The sequence below is a fragment of the Adiantum capillus-veneris genome, chromosome 27 (assembly GCF_014529385.1).
Source record: "Adiantum capillus-veneris isolate H3 chromosome 27, ASM1452938v2, whole genome shotgun sequence".
Taxonomy (NCBI): domain Eukaryota; kingdom Viridiplantae; phylum Streptophyta; class Polypodiopsida; order Polypodiales; family Pteridaceae; genus Adiantum; species Adiantum capillus-veneris.
In genome coordinates, this window is record NC_140957.1 from 13,166,157 (window position 1) to 13,182,541 (window position 16,385).

At 43.3% G+C, this 16,385-nt stretch overlaps 1 protein-coding gene across 6 annotated transcripts; it reads right to left on the reverse strand.

Annotated features, from left to right (window-relative positions):
* Positions 1-9,457: 9,457 nt before the first annotated feature.
* LOC147421521 (uncharacterized) lies at positions 9,458-12,904 on the reverse strand. Of its 6 annotated transcripts, none has more exons than XM_086503353.1 (3): positions 12,771-12,904; positions 10,417-11,947; positions 9,458-10,201 (listed from the first exon to the last, which is right to left on the reverse strand). In XM_086503353.1, exons 2-3 carry the CDS (start codon positions 11,629-11,631, stop codon positions 9,851-9,853), a joined length of 1,566 nt encoding a protein of 521 aa, XP_086359479.1. In that variant the 5' UTR covers positions 11,632-11,947; positions 12,771-12,904; the 3' UTR covers positions 9,458-9,850. The 6 variants fall into 6 exon arrangements, with proteins under 6 accessions (XP_086359479.1, XP_086359477.1, XP_086359478.1 ...); XM_086503351.1 differs by having other exon boundaries at positions 10,417-12,176; positions 12,771-12,885; XM_086503352.1 differs by having other exon boundaries at positions 10,417-12,002; positions 12,771-12,883.
* Between the last annotated feature and the right edge of the window lie 3,481 nt (positions 12,905-16,385).

Consider the following 16,385-nt stretch of genomic DNA (forward strand, 5'->3'; position numbering starts at 1 on the left):
TTGGAAAAAATGTGGCCAATCATAGCTAGAAGATGCACCAGAATTCATTGGTATATTTGGAAGCAAACGAGCAAAATGCTAAAAATCATTTCCACCGCCATTCAAGTAGGTTCACAAATCATCATAGACCAATTTCATGTGATAACAACAAAAGATGTACCAAACAATATCATAGTGGGAATGTCAATGGCCCAAAAGGTCCTAGAAATATGGCGTTCAACAAAGATGCAATCGTCAACAAAGAATGAAAATGAAGATTGGTCACCCATGGACGACAACACAAAGTCCTCCAGTAAAACTCAAATGGAGATCGATGCCAAAGCAAATCTTATTGAAGATGAATCTTCTCTGTCAACAAAAGCTTTGAAGAGTATATTACAGAGGATCAAGCAAACAATTCAAACAAAGACAGAGCAATCATGAAAGCGATTGAGCAAAAAGAGTCACCAAGACAAGAAGTAAAGAAGATCAAGATTGCAGACAACCACGAAGCATTAAGAAGTGTAGAGATTTGTTGGATGAGAGTGGGATCAATCGATGGAAGTCCAAGTGGAACTCAAAGTCTCAAATCACCTTCCATAGAGACCAAGCTAGATTAGGACAAGACTATGGAAAAAGACAAACAAGGATCTTCAAGAGAACCATCAGTGAGAATAGCTATAGTCATGAGTAGTGGAAATGGAGCCTGTTTCAGATGCAATGTTGTATTGGATAAAGAGGTAAAGTGCAATAGGATTTTAGACGGTATTCAAAGAATACTCGAGATCGCACCAAGAAAACAGGATAGCCAAGCAATGCGAGGTATACATACAAGTCAAGAAGAAATGGCGGCTACTCTTAGAATCCAAAAGCATGAAGAGCAGGTAAAGTTTCAAGTCATACAAAAGACATGCCTGCAGATGTCATCCTTGGACATCAGTGGTTAGACCAACACAAGGCCTACAAAGAAGATACAATACTAATACTCTCTTTTCTAAGAGGTAGCTAACAACAGTTACACGTACCATTAATTCTAGATTCAGAGTTGCAAAAGTCACAGGAAGCAAAGAAAAATATTGCATACAAAGATAAATCCAAAGTGGACCTTCCATAGATTAACACAAAGGTGTAATAGCATATGCCTCTACATCAAAGAACTCTCATGGATCAGCTTCTTCAAGCAAGTCAGACTTTCAAAACTTCAAGTCAATTGTTGAAACCTCTAGGGAGACACCTAGAAAAACAAAAGTTTATCAGCCAAAATACTCAAGAAAGCAAAGGAAAGTCAAGCAATTGTTTGTTCCGAGCAATCCATTAAAATTTAGTGATTTAGTATGGATTGAAGACAAAAGATCAACAAAAAAAGACAAACATATGGGATAGATAGCATCACAATGGAGCTTAAAATAACAGGAGTACTATAGAGGTAACACTCAAATATGGGTACTAAAACTACAGGTAAGGGCAGATGAAGTAAAGTCAAGGCCCTCCCAAGAAAGAAGGCCCACTAGGTATCAACCCCGACAATATCTTAGGATACCTAAGAACAAGGTCTACAACAAAATGACATTAGATGCTAAAGTCTACCATAACTCTCAAGCGCATACAGAACAAAGACGGACTTCAAGGAATCTTCCTCTTGAACAAAGGTTCTACACACGCTATACGAAGATTTGGCTACCAATCAATCAACAACCAATTGCAACTACAATAGAGCTGCATGAAGATCTCAAGAGCTCAACAAGACATAGCACCAAGCAAAGTCAACAAAGAAGTTATGAAGGTAATGGAGATCTAAGTCTTCCAATGCTCCGAGTCAAAAGTCACATGAATACAGTCAATCGAGGCCTAAAATAACCTCAAAGGCTCCTTACAACGAGCCTAATTGGAGAATAAAACAGACAATGGAATCTTCACAGTCAAATTAGGACAATGCAACCAACACGAATGTAGATTCAAAGATGATGAAACAGGTATGGAAAAAGAAACATGCAATGCCAACTTGGTCCTTCAATAATCCTCTTTTTGAGGATTCAAGCTTACTTTTACCTGAAGAAATATTTGTAGTAAGCTCGAGAATATGAAAAGTCAAGTCACCAAGGTGCAAAAAAATTTCTTTGGCATAGTCAGAGTCGGGATGTTGAGACACAAAATGAGAAAAGCGTTAGTCGCAAAGCTTCAAGTCATATTAAACTATTGGCTAAGAGTCGTAGTTTAGGCTTATGCTCAAGCTAGAAGAGTTGAGCATATCTAAATCGTGTCGCTCATGCTGGATGAGATTAACATAAGAGTCGAAGTCTATTAACTTAATCATGATGGAGTGACATAGAGTCTAATATTCACGCACAGTGCACTATAAGATGAGACCACACATCCTCGACAACGAAAACCCTTCTTAAAGGGGTGCCAAATTGTAAAGCCATGAAATATTCTTTTATAGCTACACCTTCTTTCTGAAGAACCCCTCAAAAATCTTTCTGGAACAGAATATTATTTCCAGTGCATTTCTGCATATGCATATATAGAATGTTCCATCATTGGACATATGCATTAGACACTCTTTTTTTATTCCACCTATGCATCTTGAGTGGAGTACAGCAGGCAAATAAATGTTTCATCATGCCACTTATATATTTTCTACCCCTTTATTTCCACATCTATCGACAAATAGTCACTTCTGCACTTTATTAATATTTCCCATGCTAATAAGTACTCCAATAATGCAAGTATTCCAAAGGCACTTTTTTCCCACTAGGTTTTTTCCGTTTGATCATCCAGGTATTAGACCCTAATTTAAAACCTTATCATTCTACTTCTCTTGTACATACTCTTAATAAGTAAACAAACCCTCTCCTTTATGCCGCTACAACAGACGAATGCGACATCATCTCTCACATCAAAAACAAAAATGGACCATTCAAGATCTTATAGTTGAATGAATCTCATCAACAAATTCAACGGCAAATGAAGAAAGCCCATCAACAACCAATCAAAAACCTTTCATAGCCTCCACGGACACTTTTCAACAGTGCCCAAGGATGGGCACTAAAATCGGGAGGGAAGAATGTTAACTGGGACCAACGTGTAACCGAGTCGATGCTCGTTTGCAAAGGTCAAAACCAAGCAAAGGGAAGTGTTGGGAAGTCACACCAAGCCCCATTTTACCTAGTTTTGACCCCATTGCATGACATGTAATCACATCATCACACGGGTCTCCCGACCATAGGTCAGAACCAAGCGAAGTATTGGGTAGTCACCAAGCCCCCTATTTGCCTAGTTTTGACCCCACCACATGACCCGTAATCACATCATCACACGGGTCTCCCAATGCCACTTAACAAAAGATGCTAAAAAGTCCAAGCCTTATGAAGCACATCAAAAATGAATATGAAGAAGTAGTGAAGATTGGAGCTACATTTTTTTTACATTTTCCCAAAATGGCCATGTATTGTAATTTCATGATTTATTTCAAACCATTGTAATACTTGTAGCATGTTAGGGGTCAATGAGAGTTCCAAGATGTAAAGAATAGGTCAATGGGCCTAGGTTGCAGATTCAGTATGTTGTGGAGCCCTAAAGGCCTTGAGCATCCGGACATTGCATATTTTTACCCTAGGTATATAAGGCAATGTATAAATGAAATGAGGGTTCTTAGCCTCATTTTTTGAGACCACTCTTTAGTGAGAGCTCATGAGGTGTGTGGCTATGGAGTCCTTGAGCTTCTCCTTGCTCATGTGACTTGATTAACACCAATCAATGCTTAATTCTCTTTCACTATGCCTCTCTCATACTTCTTATGATTTCTAATGATGTTAGATCTTAACTAATTAGTGGTTAATCCCGCTCTAATTTTGTGTGATTGCCCTCTAGTCTTTGTGTGTTCATGTAGGTTTGATTGGAGTGCGGATGCTCAATAGATCTATGTGTGTACGCTTGTGATTCGTGTGTTGCATAATAGGACTAGTGATATGTGCATCTTTGCAATCATTAGTGTGTGTGATTCGGTTGATTTGAGGAGAAGATAAGTGGATGTGGAGATTGCCAAACATCATGTCTTAGCTCCTCTATAGGCCGAGAAGCCCACTTCATAGAGTTGTCAGTCATGTTGCCATGATTAGCTCACTAATCGGTGAGTGTTTCCATGCCCTAACCGGGTAGCTCATCCCTCCGGATTGACAATTATTGTTGGCCATTGGAGCTATGCTAGATGGTACCCCCAACACACACACACACACACACACACACACACACACACATAGGCGAGATGCAATGCAAGGGCCCTTAGGCCGCTGTCATCACCTTGATACTCCAAAAATGGAGAGGAAGTTGCCCATCTTGAATTTATGCATTGTATGTAGGCTTTATCTAGCTAGGGATGCTTCACTTTTCTGCTCACCTTTCCCCTTTCCCATCTTGCCCTCAATTGCTTCCTCTATCTGTGTGTGTGTGTGTGTGTGTGTGTGTGTGTGTGTGTGTGTGTGTGTGTGTGTGTGTGTGAGAGAGAGAGAGAGAGAGAGAGCCGCATTGCATGTTGTGTGTGTGTGTGTGTGTGTGTGTGTGTGTGTGTGTGTGTGTGTGAGAGAGAGAGAGAGAGAGAGAGAGAGAGAGAGAGAGCCGCATTGCATGTTGTGTGTGCATGCACGTGTGCACGCACAGGATAATTTCAGTAGTGGATGCGTCCTAGGACTTAAGAGCATGGGGTAGGCCAGCCGAAGACTCGCAAGGTCTCTCTCTTATACGAGATTGGCAGGCAACATGTGAATACAAGAGTCATCGCCGTCACATTGTCATGCCCTACAGCTTCTTACAGTCTTCAACCTCCCTTTTCTTCTAAGCCGCCTCAACAACTACCAAAAAGTCCTATAAACCAATGTTCACCCAAAAAAAAAAAAAGCAACCAATGGAAAAAAGGAGAGCATTAGAAATCTCTCGATTTTTAGTGAAATTTTTGGGGCTTTTACCAATTTTTGCACTTAAATCCTCCAAATTTAGCCGGTTTCCATCAAGGTGACCCTCCAAACAAGCTATGAATTTTCAATAATTTGTCCATTAAAAATACACTGAAGGTCGATTTTATGTGAACAATGTTATAAAGCCCACCCTTCGAACAATTGCACCTCTTCACCTTCTCTATTATTGCTCAACCTATTATGTTGCGCTGCTTTGCTATGAAAATAATGCCAACAACATAACACCGTTTTTGGCACTAAAGTTCTATGCACATGTGTCACAAAGTGGAGCTCCAAGCTAAAGTACTCTTGGGTACACAAGAGCTACGTTCATAACAATGCCGAGACAGTGGCAAAATCTACATCTACTTCCCTTCTAGGTGTTGGTGGTTGACAAAGCAATTGTTGGCAAGAGGATGATCCATTTGGAGTAGTGGACAACATGATTATGGTAGTCTCAAGGCGTATGAAGAGTTTTCACAAGATCATGTTTAGCGTTGTCTTGTGGCTAACGTTGTTACCTTCACAATGGCATGGTTTACTCATGTTCTGGGTTTCCATTAAGAAAATGTATGCATTGCAATCGATGTTGATGGAGAGAGCTTAATTATCAATGCCCACGCACTAGGGCATTATATCCACAACTAAAAAAGGGTGCCATGCAAGCTCCGATTCAACTTTTCAAGCACTAAAGCTCTGTGTGTGTGTGTGTGTGTGTGTGTGCGTGTGTGCGTGCGTGCGTGCGTGCGCAAAGGTAGCTATGAAAATAAGTAGCCATGAATTCAAGAGCAACAGTGCAACTGGCTTCTCTACTTGCATTGCCGAGGGAGTGGTGAGGTGATGGCCATGAGACTCATGGGTTGAGAAGGGTGGTAATGACTTCAATGCAAACAAATGCAACATATCGATGGTTGATTTTGATCAGTTTCATCATGAAGTAGGCATTACATGTTATCGAGGATGAAAAATTAAAACTCAATGTCATTCCAATGTGGCAACTTGGCAACTTTCATAGGAAGATATCAAGCAATTTGTTACCACCAAAGCTCAAGATAGAGGGTAAATTAGAGGATGTACATGGGCCATTTGGTGATCTTCATATGGGTAGAAAATAGATCTCTCACTACAATGGAGAAGGTGCAGATTGTCAATGCCACCAATAGAGTAATGTACTATGTTGTGGATATGATTGTGTGGGGTATCCTACATGCGTTTGAGTGCATATCATGTGGTCTATGAGCAAGAGAAAAGGGCCATAAGGAGAAGACAAAGCCAAACTCAAGCAGTTATGGTCTCAATCAATAAGGTGAAGTACAAAGTTACTGTGCAATGCTTGCATCCATGGATAGCTTTTATTTACCTTTTAACAAGGGTGCATGATGGCCATCCTCATCACATGCCAAGAACTAGAACAACCTTGAAAGTCTTCGACATATGAGCATGGAGATTTAGGGTGAGGGTCGATTACACAAAGTCTCAGTAGAGGCTCCACAGGTTGCAAAGTGTTGTTTTCAGAGGATCCAAGTAGTGGGCATTTGCAGGAGGACTTGTGTCATCGATCCTAACTTGTTAACAACTCTTGAGTCAAGCCATTGGAGGTTTTGGGCTTGGGAGAGCTGTCCACCGGCACGAGTGCAGTGGGATCCTGGAGAGTGGTTTTGGAGAGACCCTTGCTCTTCAGCCGACCATCCAGGGGTCCCTTTCTTTCAAGACAATGTTCGATTGGGATGTCACATACTGGCAGCACGAAGAGAGGCTCGTCCTGCTGCACGACCTCATTGGCAAGAAGAGGATCTCACAACAGAGTTCTTGTCAGCCTTCTGGGCGAGGTTGTGGGACGCCAGACAGCTGCAGCGAGTCACTTTGTTCCAGTGGCTAGTTGCACATAGAGCTACAGCAGTAGGGAGCTGGCTAGTACATAGTGGCCTTTCGATAGCGTGCATAGCTTGTGACCATCCTTTGGAGAGTCAACATCACTATCTATGGGACTGCCCTATGGCACAGCAAGTTTGGCTTCGGGTCCTTCGGTTGATGCCAACACTTTCCACAGCATGAAAGTACACTTGGGGGACAGCTGCTTGGTCCACTCTCACGAGCCCTGCACTAAAGTTTGAGCTATCCTCCACTATCAGGATGATAGTGATACAGGAGGGTCGGCCTACACTTCAGCCGGCTACAGAGCTTACTCCACAGGAGTGGTGCAATGAGAGAGAGTATGTTGGGAGCTCGTCTGTGGCCTGACATTCTGGTTCATTTGGCGGACCCGCTGCTTCCGCATCTTCTAGGCTCGCCTTGTGCCACCAATGGAGACTGTTCAAGATTTTTGGCTCGAGTTGATCCATACTCTCAAGGGACAATCGAGAGATTTCAAATCAGCGCCAACTACATGTGGGAGCGCAGAGAGGCGTTCCTTCGACACTGGCACCCAAGGCCTTTCCTTACCACGGTCTGGGGTGAGCTCAGATGGCACTACCATCTAATGTGTGGCTTTTCCCTCCTCCCAGCTCTTGATTTAGCCCTCATTGTACATATGCTGTTTTTTCATTGGGAGAACCTCCTTATGGTTGTTGTAGCCCTCTCTAGTACAGGTGGTTGTAGCCCTATGGGCAGTTTTGTAACTAATAGAAGTGTCTTATTCTCGGGAAAAAAACACTGTATCTTCATCAACAGAGAATAAGGGAGTGCTAACGCTGTGATAGCAGGCTGCTCCACCGTCTCTCTCTCTCTCTCTCTCTCTCTCTCTCTCTCTCTCTCTCTCTCGTTTATGCTCGCTTACAATCCAACAGCACTTTGGTCACTCCAACACTCATGTATGCAGCAACGCATGCGGACTGGACCACGGTCCATTATGATGGCACACATGGCACGCAGCAAACCCTCCGTACCATGACTTATCGGAGCATAGTTTGATGCATCATGTATGCTTGTTGCGGAGGCATTGTTTCATACCATCTGCCTTTAAAAGAGATTCAAAGAGATGTCCCTTGACCGTCTCTCATGTAGAGCCTTCGAGGCATCTAGATAGGTTACTGAGGCGTGAGACACAGCATCATCTTATATGTTATGCACAAGTGACACAGTGGTTCACATAGCATGACCTAAACATAAATCATTTACAGACATTTCAAGATGACAAGGATTCCCGCATATCCGACTCACACACAATGAGAGGAACAGAGTCCTGAGATAGAACCTTTGGCATCTATTACATACAAGACAAGATACAAGAAACTCATGTTGTCAGCCTCAACCGCCGAAGATGCTCTACTACAGAGATCAGCTTATGAGCAGGGAGATTTTATCACATGATGCCAAGGTACTAGTTGGTCGGCCCATGCTATCTTCAGATTGTCTTGAGATAGAGGCAGGTCGAGCAACTCAGATTGCCAGAGCACAGAGGATGTGCAAACAATGCGGAGGAGGAGGTGAAGAGGAGGCACATTATATGTGCAAATGCACAGCATACACTACAATCAAAGGGAGGTATCTTTTGTATTCGAAGAGCCACAGTCTCTATGCTTGGTGCTAGACCATGAGACCAGCACATATGGGGCGGTTTCATTCAAAGCTATCTAGACTATGCACATCATCCTTGTACACCCTGCTCATACAGTCGCGCATTCTAAGCCTCTAGCCATAGAGCTCCATCCTCGTTTACGTTACGTATCTCGGTTATTGCATACTCGAGCCGGTCAGCTTTAGCTCTATGTTTGTCTCATCTTGTTGCTTGAGAGATCCCAGGAGATATCTTAGGGCACGTTCAGACTGCGCACGGGTAGCTGTGAGCTCATCTCCCTCTTCCAGCTGTCGAATTCAGACTGCACAACAGATAAGTCTTTTCCGCCTGTAGGACATCAACCCAAAGCGAGATGGAAAGGCTCTGGTAACTGGTTGGCGCTGTTGACCTTGTGCTCAACCCCTCCCTGCAATCCATGCTGAAAAGTGCATGGAACACTCCAACGTCCGGGGGGTTGAGGCCGCCAGTTGTGCAGGTGGTTCCAGAAAACATTTGAGCTAATCAAGTTTTGCCACGCTCCCTCGACGCTCCTTCTCGGGCAGGCAGTCTGAACCCCCCCTTAGTTATACATTTGTTTGTCTCATACCCTCGCACATGAATCACCACAGTAAGAGTATCTTGCATTTTTTCCTATGTGGCATCTCACCTAGTCTCACCATTCCAATCTCTACAAAGCATGGGGAATTCCTGTGTTTGTGTTCTCTCTTCTTGGTTAACAGCGACTCCTTCGCTTCCCGCTTCTAAAACTATGGCGAAACAGCCATCTACAAGGGCTCAGTCAATGCATCACCTTCAACCATGGTGACTCGAAGCCTATGATCATCACAGCAACTCACGTGCGAAGGCTTTCATAAGCCAAGTTCGACCTTTAGAAGACATTAATAAAATCTCTCTGTCTCTCTCTCTCTCTCTCCAAACCACCACCACCATCTTACATGCAAAACACCTGTCCATACAAAAGACCTGACTATTGCTGAAAGCACTCAATGAAACCGGACAGAGTACGAGGGTGTGGGTTCAACATGTTAAACACAAGCCTTAGTATACAACTCTAATTCAAATCTTACTACACCTGTAAGATGGCCTCTTGACCAGGAAGAAGCCGGTGCCGGCCCACCCATAGTGTCTAGTTATACATGCCATGCATGACATTGCGATCTAGACCTACAGGCCACAACTGTGTAAAATGGCCAAAGGTTTCTAGTATGGTAATCCTCAAACATTCATACTAGCCTCTGAGGTTCACTGAGTAGTATAAGTTGAAACTAAGCCAGCCTTGTAGCAACTATGTACAATATACTGCTTTTTCATAATTATTTGTCCTGGTGGGATATTCCCATTTGTAGTAACTTAAGAAGCAGTGCTTAGAAACACAATGAGAATGGCAGGTCCAAACAGTCGATGGTCAAATGTAGTTTGATGTGCTAGTTGATGAAGCTGATTTTGGGATAGACTTGAGGGCGAGGACTTCTGCTTCATGTGGGTATATGACATGACGAAAGTGGCAACGGTGCTCATAAGGGCAAGGCTCCCCAGCAGCCACCATCCGGCATAGAATGGTTTTGTACCTGCGGTGTCGCAACACTGGACGCAGCTCGCGTGACCCATGAGCAAACTGGCACTTATCTCCATAAGGACAGTACTGCCCCATACTTCTCAACCATTTGTTGCACATCTCCGTCTTGTACATACCTTGCGAGAAAGCCAAACATGCAAGATTTTCCGCCAGTGCCACCACCTTTGTCTGCTCTTGAACCTACAAAACAGGGACAATTGTTCCTGAACTTGCATCATGCAGAATAGTGGGCTTCCATAAGAACTCATTGTTCCCAGAAAAAACTGCTGCCATTGATATTCAACTAATGCATTCCCCTTCAGGAGTTTTCATGTATTTGAGCATTAATGATTAAGCTAACCAATCTGTACAACGAAAGATTTGTGAAATGTCCTCTGCATTACAAAGCTACTCACTTCATTCATAGTGGGTGCACCTTGTCGGTGATGACCAAATGGTTTGTTTTGTTCAATAGGTGAGAGAGCGACTCCTGTTGTGTTGAATGCCACTTTCACACCATTTTTGCAACAGCTAGGTATCTTAACCTGGTGATTGTGACTGTCTGCACGAATCGAGATACATTTGGGGAGATTGACAATTAAAGGTCCGTTTTCATCATAAAACTGATTGCAGAATGTTGGTGAGGTTATCCCTACATTAGGGCCCTCTACACCTGTGCGATGGTCTGCTGCAGAGTAAATTAAAATTCCATAAGCTCCCTTCCAATCTAGCCAACACTGATGTAAAGGAGAAGCTTTACCTATGAGGGGAGGCGTGCCCTGTTCACTGAGCTGCTGCTCCATAAGGTTGCACCTATCCATCAGCACTACAGAATGCAACTTGTTACCAATTGAATCATACGCAGCTGCTTCACAACAAGAGGGGTGGCCCCTACCAAGATCTGGAGGTTCCTCCCAAGTATCATGGACACATGGCACAGCTACATCGCCAACTTCTGCCATGATATTCACATGAGGCATTGGCAAGTCAAAATTCTGTCTGGAGTTCATGTATGCTGGCTGAAAGATATAGTTGTTTGAAGGAGGCACACTGGCATTGCAAGGCTGAGTTGGAAAAGGCTTTTGCAATACATTGTTCTGAAAGTTGCATGTGACACAGCCGCCACAAGGTACTGCCGCATCATGTAGAGACTGGGCCACCAAGGAATTCAGCGCAACAGCCTCAGAAGCAGTTTTTGGCAAGACACTTCTATGATAGTTATGTAAGACATTGCTGGCACAAACAGTAGCTGGGAATGCCTCATCCTGCACCAGCTCAGCCACTGAGGACTTCAGCCCATAACCTTCATTTTGGCCCGTGTCAAGATTTTGCAAATTTGTAGCTGGGGAAGGTGAGGCAAATGCCTGGTTTATTTCTCGGCTAACACTGTGATCAAGAGGCTTGCTGATTGTAGGCTTGAAAAACATGGTTCTTTCATACATTAATCTAAAGCACCTGGCACAAATTACAATGAGGCCAGCTCCATCTCGTTTGTCCATGGGCACCGAGTGACACACCACAGCGCTTTGAGCAAGGCTCTCATTGGGTGGAATTTTCTGCAGGGCTGTAGCTATGGAAACTGGAGCAGATGACTGGTTAACCACTCTTCTTTGCTCACCTTTGATACCCATAGATTGCTAAAGCTGCTTCTGGAGCTCCAAATTCACCTTCTCCAGCTTGTTGTTTTCCTTGAGAAATCAACAAAAAGCATCATGGCTCTCCTAACGACACCCACACCATTCCATTGTACTTATGAGCCATCAAGCAGTTCTGCCCTGTCAAGCTTGTCCTGTTGATGGGCCAGGGTTCACCAGCTGGACTCGACAAGCTGCAGGTATTCTGCATCACAAAGTGTTGTGTATCCAGCATCACCTGCCTTAGCCTTAGTAAATCAAGTCCACCCAAGTATAACAACATGAGCTGCCAGCAGGACAAAATTCATCTTTACTGCAATAGAAGACATTATTTCATGAGTTCTTCATGACTTCACTCAGCCACCATCCTGCAAGTTCGACAGAATCTATTGATGCCTGCATTACTCCAGCATCCACTCGAAAATGATTTTCTTTCTTCTAGTAAAAGTAGATACTGAACAGTGTCCGCTTATTTATTGGCAACAGTTATCAACAAGGCCACATTCAGGACACAATCTACATCCACAGTTTCTCTGAATCGCCTACATAAGCATGGGGCCCCATCAACCTTGATCAATGAAATAAACGACTGCCTTATTCCTGTTCGGTCAGAGCACTGTTCTTTCTATGTAAAAATGAAGAAAGGAGCCCATTTGAAGGCAACCTGCCGCCTGGGGGGCTTTTCTATGGGGCATTTTAGAGTACTGGATCAGAGCTTCTCATTGACTAGTGTTTTGTCATGATATCAAGAGCATACATCTTGTATATCATGTAAAGGCCACACTACAAACAGTAGATTGGTCCAACAAATAAAAAACAATGCAAAACTGATTCGATTTAGCTGCTTTTTCCTAGAGGCCTCCATTTACGACAGGCATTTCCAGTTAGACAAGAAATTATGTAAGCGAATCCAGGTTTTCTGTGCATCAAGCAAATGCCTTGCAAAACCACATACTTAACTTCTATTTCAAACTTTTCATATGTAGTATAAACAGTCACGGAAGTCTGCAGCTTGTTTGCGCAGTAACTCATACACAGTGAGTGAGTGTGTGTGTGTGTGTGTGTGTGTGTGTGTGTGTGTGTGTGTGTGTGTGTGTGAGAGAGAGAGAGAGAGAGAGAGAGAGAGAGAGAGAGACCTGGCTCGTTCGTTGCCTCAGTGCTCGAAAGAGCATGCTTCAAACTGTGACGACCAGTGTCTGGGAAAAATGTGTCTCAGCTTAATACCGTGCCGTTTTCAATTTTCAAAAAAGCCAGTTGAGAGCAAGGGGAAAGGGCGAAATTCCGCCCAAAAATAGAGAAGAATAGTGTAAAAACCCACAAAATAAACCTAATTTTCTAAAATTTCCTCTTGGTAAATTTAAGGAAAGAAATTTTGTATGTTTGGAAAAATGATTTTTCCCGAACACTGACGATGTAGGTTTGCCACTTGACTCGAGGTCTTGAGCCTTACATTACGTCATGTAGACGAGAAGTAGCGAGCGCCGAGCGGCGTATATACATGAAGGAAAAGTGTAAGGGCGTGGTCACCAGTGCTTGAAAAAAACCTAGGTTTAGTGTAATCCCACCTACAAATTTTGAAATGTACCTCTAAATTTTATATTTAAAAACCTACAGAATTTTGAAAAAATTAGTGTAATTTGGTGTAAAAACCTCCAAATTTTTGTCGATTTACCTCTGATGTTTCACATATGTAGGTTTGCCAAGTTTTTTGAAAAAAGTTTTTGCCCTAAACCGGTCGAGCACTGGTGGTCACGTGAGGCTTAGTTACCCGTAAGCCTGGCGGACTTCTGACAGGAGCGCAGAACAGAGACCGGGAGCAGCAGATAGAGAGAGGTAGAGCCAGGCGCATGCAAGAGAGAGAAACTCAAAGCGAGGCTGTGGCGACTGGGCAATGTTTTGCAACTATGCCTTTTTAGGCATAGTTAGCCTCCAAAGCCGGTGGACGCATGTAAAAAGCTGCCTCACGTCTAACAACTTACGAAAAACTAAGCTGCGCGTGACCATAGCTCAACTAGGTGAAGTCCTAAAAGCAGAGCCCACCTATCATGTCCATTGTCACCTCCTTTTGGGAGTGGGATCATCGTGACCATTGGATTGCTTAGGGAATGCAAAAGAGTTCCACCCGGGGCTTGAACTGACTCTAACCACTAAACTTTCACACACTCGTTGAAAAGTCTGTGTGTGTTAAGTATATAGATCAAGTCATCGCGGATAAGTTTACACCTTGTTCACATTGAATTCACACCAAATTTGGTGTGGTGTGCATACCCTCCCAAGTTCACAACAAGCTCACACTTAGTTCACATCAAATTTGGTGTGGTGCACATACCTCCTGAGTTCACACTTAGTTGACATCTAGTTCAAAAAGTGATCAGACGGCCAGGATTGCACCTGCCTCACGATGCCTAATGTGGGGGTGTGTCAATTAGTGACGAGGGCCCCCCTATGATGAATTGTTCTAGTGGTATCAAGCATTGAAAAGAAAAAAGGGTGATGAAGAATTCAAGAAAGAGGGAAAGTTAGTCAGACAGAAACGGTCTAAAGTTAGAGCCCTCGGGTTGCAAACGATGAAGAAGGGCCCCTTTCACCTGCATGCTGATGAAACCAACTGCTTGCGCTCAATCAGCTGACTATAGCCAGGTTGGATCAATTGCTTGCGGTCAATCAGGTGACTACAGCCAGGTTGGATCATATTGATCGTCTCTATCCATGGCATGCACGCTATGCTCTGCCAAGAAATTGTGAAGCCACAACGAGCAATGACATATGATGGATCTCGTTGAAGGTCCACAGGCATGTTCTTCAGAATTCTTCACCTATTCTTCATCATGCCAAAAAAATTTATATTGTAACATGTCCTCTGGAAATGTGGCAATTGAATTTGTCCCCCCGAGGCTCTAACTAGGAGCATTACCCTATGCAAACGGAGTGATCGTCGTTGGCAAAAGCCTGTAACCTTTTACTAGGAGGAGGTATGGTTGGATGCACATATGCTCCAACCTAACCACTAGAGTAGATAGAACTTTTTGGGTTCGCATGCGCCTATACAGTGAAAGGCTCTTCCAATGTGCAGCATCATTAGTGCCTTCACGCACGCTTGCACACACATCCCACAGCTTCTTCCTTGCGTGGCACACATCTTGCAACAAAATGGAGTGAAAATGATATCTACACCAAAACTAAGCAAGAGTGTGACGTCACGTAGATCTCCTAGCTAGTCATATGTGAGTGCCATCTATAGCGCCGCAAACATTCGGCAGCATGGTGATGGTCGAAAAGTCGGCTATAATTCCATCAAGTTATTTGTCGAGGAAGGAATAGAGATATACTATGAACGCAATCGTGTGGCTAGGATATCCACCACCATGTTGCAATATTTGTGCACATTCAATTAGCCGACTCCAAAGGTATCACTAATGTGAGTGGTGGAATCAATGTGTGCTAGCTTAAGCAAAGTAACTTACTCAAAGCCTGCTCGGGGTCTATCGAAGCGGAGACAAAAAAAATTGTTTTGATAGATGGAAGGAAAGGCGCAACAACTTTAAGAAGAATTTGAAAGATTGGTTGAGGCATACGGTACCTTTTCATGTAGAGCTCATCCGTGTAGTCCTCCTCCCAAATCCAAATGCGCCTTTGAACTTGGGACAAGAAATCATGATGGCGCGAGAAGATCCACCATTCTCGGACGTCTCAAGATGTTCATGGAAAAGAGCTAGTGATGCCAAATACAAGAAGATGAGAAGTGAGACAAAGAGCATATGTGATGCAGCACTTGGAGTAGCAGTCGACTCCATGCTTTCCATATATGTGGTGATACACTAGAAAGCAAGAAGTGGATTCCTTGTAGATGATTCGAACACACTACCGACCCTTCAATAATGGTTGACAAAACGTTCTGAAGCGTTTGCTGCTAATAGTTGTCGATAATTGTGTTGCTGGAATGGTTTTTCGAATAGAGAACCATCTATAATAAAGGTAGATGTTATGGGATGGCCTATGGGTTTTTTGCTCTTGAGGAGATCCATGGTAGCTTCTATGTCAATTGTTGAGAGGCGGAGATTTTCCAAGGAGGTTCCGGCTTGGGAAAATGACTTTGCTTCTAGCAAGCCAAATTTGTTGATAGCATTGTTCCTTCCTAGGCTCAGGGGAATGATCCTTTTTTTGAAGTGGGTTCTGGCTAGGGTGAGGTTTTCCTCCATATTGTGGGCTTGGTCGGGCCCATTAGGGAGAAGGGGGATGAGATATTTGGCATTATTTTTCCTAAGCATGTTCAAAATATCTCACTTCAAGGTCTGTTGAACTTCCCTACCCTCCACTCTCTAAAGAATGCTTGGATGTGTTGAATTTCCACTTTCCTTCTTCTTGGAGGCCTTTCCTTAGAGAGGTGATTCTGATCTCGATAGAGTCCGTGAGAATTCCAAAGCTTCAAGGGAGGATAGAAGGGAGTATTCAATATCCTTTTCTTCAAATCTCTATGACTTTCTTCCTGAAGGAAGTCATACATTTTTGTGTGCATTTGGCTAGAGTAGTGGTTTTGTCAAAAGGTTCTGTCTAGATGCTATAGATAGAATCCTGGACAATGGGAAGAGCAAAGAGAGAGCCATCCGTGTGAAATCTATGGTTTCAAACTTTGGAGGTCTTGTTATCTACTATGCAAACAAGTGGGTAATGATCAGGTAAGCATGTTGATACATAAGGGGTAGCTTTAACTCTGTTGAACCACTCTAGGACAACATGGGAGACATGCATTC

Coding starts and splice junctions, on each gene's coding strand:
- LOC147421521 (XM_086503353.1), bottom strand. CDS start 11,631: ATGGGTATCAAAGGTGAGCAAAGAAGAGTGGTTAACCAGTCATCTGCT. Junction 10,202..10,416: donor GTGCACCCACTATGAATGAA/GTGAGTAGCTTT, acceptor CCTGTTTTGTAG/GTTCAAGAGCAGACAAAGGT.